A 7218-nucleotide genomic window follows, 5' to 3' on the forward strand; every position below is an offset into this window, starting at 1 on the left:
TTAACTAAATAATAAAATATTCAAAAAAAAAAGTAAAATGTTTAGAATAATATTATTCTTATGATATAATTTATTTTATATAATTACCCGTTACTCAAGGGTACGAAATAACATTTACCTGTACCTATATCTGTTTATCTAACGAAAAAAATCCTTACTCCTACCCATACTCAATAAGTTAAAGAAATAAAAATCTTACGCATAACCACCTTATCGAATACAATACTGGTAAGGTAAATAGGTAAACGGGTGTTATTGACACCCCTAATTCGAATTAATTTAATATAAAGTAAAGCGGTCAAAATTGGAAGGTTAATAAATTAATTTTAATGCATTCATTTTTTAACTATTTTTGACTACTTGACTCTATACAAAATTAATTTTTTTTTACATGTGGACACATCCCTCGTAAGGTAGACGGGTTTCAACGGTTCAAATTTGTTGTTTGAAGTCAATTTAATTGGTTTTAAACTTGAGTTCAAAAAGAGGGCTTGATGAACTTAAGAACACCTACTTTTACTAACTATTTACGAAAAGAATTAAAATTAGAGCCAGTACTGTAAAATAAATTAGTAAACAGCATTGTGCCTTCAGTTTTGCACCAGTACTGTAAAATAGGAAATAATTAATTAATTGTACATGAAAGTGGGTATGTAAACAAAGGTCTTTCATTTCTTACGGGCTTATTTTCTCAAATTGTACGGTGCAAAATTTTGGTAGATGATAAAGAAGGATTTCAACTTTTGAGGTTGGCATTTTGAATGCAAAAAAAAAAAAAAAAAAAAAGGTTGGCATTTCTCTGGAATCTTGTGACCTGTACAAGCAAAAGAAAAAAAAAAAATGGTCCTTTAAGTTTCAAACAGTCCCTACAGTGGTCCATGTTATTATTATTTTTTTCTTTTGGTTACTGTACGAACATTATTTGTATTCACTTTACGTGCACTGTCCATGATTTTTGTTGGGGTAATTTCATGGCCAAGTCGTAATTTCTATATATTTTTATTTTTATTTCTTCTTGAGAAATGTTGGTGTGGTCGGTTTCATCCGTGAGATGGAGATTCGTACAGAGCTATTTAATTATTTTTTAAGATAAAAATGAGATGCAAAATTTTATTTTTAATTATACATAAAAGATCTTCTATCCACAACCTATATATCACAAAGATGACATGATTTTAGCATTAGATCATAGACCAGTACAGTAGTTCGTAATTTCAAGTTTTATTAAACAAATTTTAAAAATTCTCTTGTTGACATTGTGTGGAAATCTCAACTCCTTCACTATCCATCAGTCTCTGTCAATAAATCCAAATATATTTACCAATGTAAATCGTTTAAAGACAAAAATAAAATAAAAGACAGCTGACTTTTGGAAAGGATATTTTTGTTTTCATCCTTCTGCCATGCAGATGACTTTGTGAAAGGAACTGTAATAGAAAAGAAGGTGCAAAAGGGTCAGAGAGGTAGATGATACATGACAGAAAAGGAAAAGTGAAAGCCCACTAGCATTCAAGTCACCCTATATAAACATATGCCTTCTCACTTGCTCATGAGACTCTTGTAGGGTCTTCACAAAAGAAAACACAAAGGAGAGGCAACATAGAGATAAACACTAACAAGACCTAGAGAGAGAGAAAGAAACAGAGATTGAATTGAGGTTATAGCTAGATAACTGGATCCATGGAGAGGCCTCCATGTTGTGACAAGGTAGGGATAAAGAAGGGACCTTGGACTCCTGAAGAAGATATAATTTTGGTGTCATATATTCAAGAGCATGGACCTGGCAATTGGAAATCTGTTCCTACTAACACTGGTAATTTGTATATACATCTTTGATGTTTCCCTCCTTGTCTCAGTACACACGTGCGAGTGCACAATCGTTCGCTCACACCAACACATATATATTACAATGAGAAAGAACACTTATCATATCAAAACTTAGAATTCTTGATTTTGTTTTTATTACAATCCTAATTTTAATTTAATTTTTTTTTCTGGGATGATGGGGGCAATGCTTTGGGGCAATGGAGGCAAAATATATACCAACCTTTGGGGCAATGCTCTTTAATTATATTATCTTATGCACTGTATAAATGAGTGATGATCAGTACTGTCTTTATTGTAGGTTTGATGAGGTGTAGCAAGAGTTGTAGACTGAGATGGACCAATTACCTTAGGCCAGGAATCAAACGAGGAAATTTCACCCCACATGAAGAAGGGATTATTATTCATCTGCAATCATTGCTAGGTAACAGGTACTACTTATTTCTTCATGACTTCATATATATATTCTATATATGTTAAACATTTCAACTTTTCAAGAATTCTAAAAAGACCCAGATATATATATTATGATTTTAGTATGAAAGTATTAGATGTGCTATACCTGATATATTTCTTTTTTCTAAGTACCTTTCATTCAATGAAGAGTTTACACTCGTACCGTGGTACAGTATAACTATTATTTTACTAAGCAACAAGTAATGTAGGAGCCACCATATAATGAGTACTGTTCGTTTTCTTAAATGTCATATTTTTAATATTGCCATAAAACCTAAGAAATTTTTTGAACTAAAGGCATAAATTAATGAGTAACATCTTTTACATTTACATTGTACAATTTAAGAATGCCATGAGAACCAATTGTGAAATCGAATCAAGTGCAATAAATTACGTACTATTTGTACATTAATATTAACTGATCGAGTTGATCATCTCAAGTATATATTTTATGTATATATATAATTATGTATGTGACAATAAATTAGGTTTCTAAAGCTACATTTAATTTCCCTTTAATTATATATATCTATGTTGTGTGCATCGCAGGTGGGCGGCGATAGCCTCTTACCTTCCACAAAGAACTGATAATGATATAAAGAATTACTGGAACACTCACTTGAAGAAGAAGCTAACCAAACATCAAACTCTGACAGCCTCTAGTAGTACCAGTACTGGTAGCCATATGACCTCCTCTGAGCCTTCCTCCACGTGTCATGCTCCCAAGGCCTCATCAACATCTTTTGTTGAAGAAACAAGTCAAACTAAGAGCACAGCGAACCCTAGTTTCTGCACTACTACTAACAATGCAGCTCTCTATGCATCCAGCACTGAAAACATATCCAAACTTCTACAAGGTTTCATGAATAATTCTGGTCCAAGTTTTGATGCAAATTCATTCAGTGTAGAAAAGAAGTACCAAACTGAAGTAATAGGCACTGATTTATTGATCAATTCCTATTGTCTAAACCATCATGGAATCGAACCCTTGCTTCGTTTCGACTCAGATTCAACTATATCTCAGCCTGTTTTAACCGAGTTTGACGAGGTCAAACCGGGTTCACTTTCTCAACTTGAGAAATGGCTTTTTGATGAGCCAAGCACTGGAGCTCAAGTTGATTTAATGGATTTATCCACAGATATGTTTTAGGCTTCTAGTAACATCTTCTTTAAGTCACATAATGCTTTTGTTTGCACTACTTATGCATGGCATGAAAAGAACCCCATGCAATTCATGATAGATACCTAGAGATAATTACAAGTAAAGAATGAGACTTGTAAGAAAAGATAGTGATAAAGATAAGCACTGTTGTATTGGCAATATATAATTAATTACTTAACAATCTGTATGTATAATGTATGACAGATGTATCTTCCAGCTTTAAATGCTGTGCTTCTTATATGTACAATTTATGGTGCTGCTTTTATTGCTTTCATTGTGGATTTGTATGTCTGCCAGTCATTATCAATCAACAACTTCATGTTGAACTATTTTGAGCATGAAAATATGGTTATTACCTTTACGAAATTTATCCGTGATCAAAATTTTGTTTGTAAAATCTAACAAGAATGTGTGGGCTAAAACGTACTGGTACCGGTCTTATCATTAGTTTTTCTTAATTTTTTACTATTTCAGTTTTGTTTACAAAATTCGCTATTAGTAACTTAATTATTAATGGACTGCGACTTTAATTTGAAACTAGTTCCCGAATTATTTGCCAAATACAACAGAAAGAGATGTAATTTTCATTATAGGATAAACAAAATTCTTTAAATAGAAAAGTTTACATACATATAATTAATGATTTGCAAGAACTTCCACACCAAAAAACAAGCAAGTTTAATAAATAATATGCACTGTGGTCTCTAGGTGATATTGAGATGTTGTTCTAGCAATAATCTTTTTAGTCTATTTGACTAATTTGCAAAAACATACAATTATTGAATTTTACGATTTCTTCTATTTTAGAATTATGCAGGTTCAAGTCAAATGGAATTGCAATCTATTTGACCCGCACTGGATTCTATTTTCCTTAGTTGTTTTCTGAATTTCTTCTCAGTGCGTCTGCACTGGAGTATTCTTCTGTGTTGATTGAATTTCTTTCCAAAATCCATGTAAGTACTGAGTGCGAGTGACCGACCCGCACTGAAATTGAGTGCGTCCGCATTACGCTCAGACATTTCCCTTGTTCAGTGTCGTTTTTATGAAAATTTGACTAAGTACTGAGTGCGTCCGCACTGGACTGAGTGCGTCCGCACTGGAGTATTCTTTTCTATGTTTTCAAGCTGCCGAAATTCTGCCAAGTATTGAGTGCGGGTGATCGACCCGCACTGAAAATGAGTGTGTCCGCACTCGTGTATATTTTTGTGTGTTTTCAAATGCTGAAAAATGTTCCAAGTGCTGAGTGCGGGTGGCGACCCGCACTGAATTGAGTGCGTCCGCACTCAGGGTATTTTTAACCCTAAAACTCAAATCGAATCTTCTCTCTCTCCCCACAGCCCACTTACCCCATTTTTATGTGATTTTCGCCCAAGAGAGAAGAAAACGAGCGTGAGAGCTTCCTTTCCCGCTCAAGCCCCGATTGTTGCGAGAAATCGAAGTTGGAACCGAGTAAGCTGCCGTGAATCTCTCCTAACTCTCCGATTCGGTATTCCTTTCTCTCCTTCTCTCTTTCGAAACCTCGAATTTTCTCGATTTCTCAGATTTTCGTTTTAAACTCGAGATTTGTGTTCGAATTGCTCGAGGATTAGTTCCTCTACACTCCTTCCTTGTTTATTTGTCAATATTTTTCCCGATTCCTTCCGATTTGTGGATTTTGATTTCTAGGGTTTCCTGCCAAAATTGAAACTGGGCATAATCGTGAATTGATTTGTTTAATCCGACCAAATTAAACGGCTGATTTGAGATTTCTAGAACATTTAACGGCTGATTTGAGATTTGACCAAATTAGGGTTTAACCAAACGGTAAATCGAATTGTCACGAGAACCCAATTGGTGAACTAGTAAGTGAATTGTTACCCAATTGAGAGTTTGTAAGGTCCAGAGGACCTAGATGAGATTGTGTGAGGTCTTAGAGGATTTTGGTAAGAGATAATGAACCGAACGAATTGGTACCAAAGGATAGGAGATTAGTTAAGGTATGAGCCCTAATACAACTCGAGTAAACTCCTCGATCATGAACCAAGGTTAAACCTAGTATACGTGTAATATAGGTGTAGGCTCGATCGAGCAAGACGTTGCGAGGCAATTCGAGACGCCCGATCCTTAACTAAGCGGTACGCTCGTCGTAACCAGGTGCGGGATTCTTGGACTTGTTTGATACTTTATTTTCAGGAATTAAACTGTTTATTCGATTGTCATGTTGAATATCATTGATTGCATCATTGAATTGTGTAAAGCATTTGCATAGCCCAATCAAATTAAACTCGAATTGATGTGACTTGAGTGATTTGCATGCTGGTATGGTTGTAGGTTGTGTCGATCTATTATGATCTGATTTGATTGAAAGTCACCACTGATATCTCCATATTATATCTAAATTACAGCCCTGATTTACACTGAAACCTGTGTTTTAAAGCCCATAAATGTGGAATTTTTACTTGTATTTCGAAGAAATGTGGTACTGCTATGTTTTGTTTGGTATTTTGCAGGAAAAAGTGCGAAAAACTGGATCTGACAATTTTCCATACGGCTTGTATGACATACCCTACGGGCCGTACAGGATCTGCCCAACCACACAGAAGGTTCCACAACAGAGGCACAGAGTCTCCAAGACAAAACACAACCCTACGGGCCGTATGGGATCCCCTACGGGCCGTAGGGTGCTAAATCGAAAAAATCCAGCAGGATCTGATTTGAGCTTGATTTAAGGAGGCCGAAAAGGAAGCCTCTACACACGCGATCCAGGGCATTAAATGAGATTTTTTTTCCTCACCAAAAAAGGGGGATTCACTACTGGAACTTGGACAAGCTTTCTTGGAGCAAAAGACAAGAGGAGGAGAAGAGGAAGAGAAGTGAAAAACGCGAGTTTGCAACGGATCTTCGGATTTCTCCACTGTTTTGTCATGAACTCTTTTATTTTCTGTTATTTGTGTTATCTTATGAACATGAGTAGCTAATTTACTTTGTTTCTAGGGTTAAGATGTAGTTTCTAGTTTGGTTTTGTTTGCATGCTACTTGGATTTTGTGTTGAATGCTTTGTTTTTACCTTGTTGAGTAGTATTTTGATTGCTTTATTTGTGCTTGCTTGAATCGATTAGTCATCCCGTTAGATGAATGCGCACATCTAAGTGTTAGGAGCTAAGTCTATGACATTTAATCCAACCGAATAAAGTATATGAAGTAGGGTGAAACCAAGGAGTACCCGAAAGGTGAAACTTTCCTTGAGTTGAAAGTCCTTGGATACTTTTAGTAAACCAACAAGTAACTTGGATAAATTAGGCCAAAATGCGAAAGTTGAGGTTTAACGCATCTAAGAGGGAAGTATTTGAGTCCGGTAATCGGTTACTGGGCCAAAATGCGAAAGTTGAGATTAGGTATCTAGATCTGGTCGATAGAAATCCTAAACATTAGTATCAACACAGAAAACAGTAGCTGCAGCATTAACTCGGGGTCCCCTACGGGCCGTATGGGAATCCATACGGGCCGTATGCCTCGGGGCTGAGCAGAAATGAAATCTGAACCCTGGAAACGCCTTTTTATCAATTGAAAACAACTTTAATTCTCTTTTATTGCTTTTTAAACTTGTCATAAATCATTAGAATTGTTAAGAACCAAACCAAACCAATTTCTCTCACTTCTAGAATCTCAAGTAATTTTAAGACGAGTCCGGTCATTTTCTTCCGTCCCTGTGGATCGATACCTGAGCATACTCATCAATAGGATAGTGCACTTGCTATCTGATTTGACAGAGTATAACAAAGGTTTAAAAGATATAG

The 7218-nt window shown here is 35.5% G+C and overlaps 1 protein-coding gene across 1 annotated transcript; it reads left to right on the plus strand.

Annotated features, from left to right (window-relative positions):
* Nucleotides 1-1413: 1413 nt before the first annotated feature.
* On the plus strand, nt 1414-3680 carry LOC144574872 (MYB transcription factor 69-like). The gene is made up of 3 exons (XM_078324959.1): nt 1414-1813; nt 2126-2255; nt 2830-3680. Exons 1-3 carry the CDS (start codon nt 1681-1683, stop codon nt 3428-3430), a joined length of 864 nt encoding a protein of 287 aa, XP_078181085.1. The 5' UTR covers nt 1414-1680; the 3' UTR covers nt 3431-3680.
* The last annotated feature ends 3538 nt before the right edge of the window (nt 3681-7218 follow it).

This window comes from Carex rostrata, chromosome 23 (genome assembly GCF_964058835.1).
Source record: "Carex rostrata chromosome 23, lpCarRost1.2, whole genome shotgun sequence".
NCBI lineage: Eukaryota > Viridiplantae > Streptophyta > Magnoliopsida > Poales > Cyperaceae > Carex > Carex rostrata.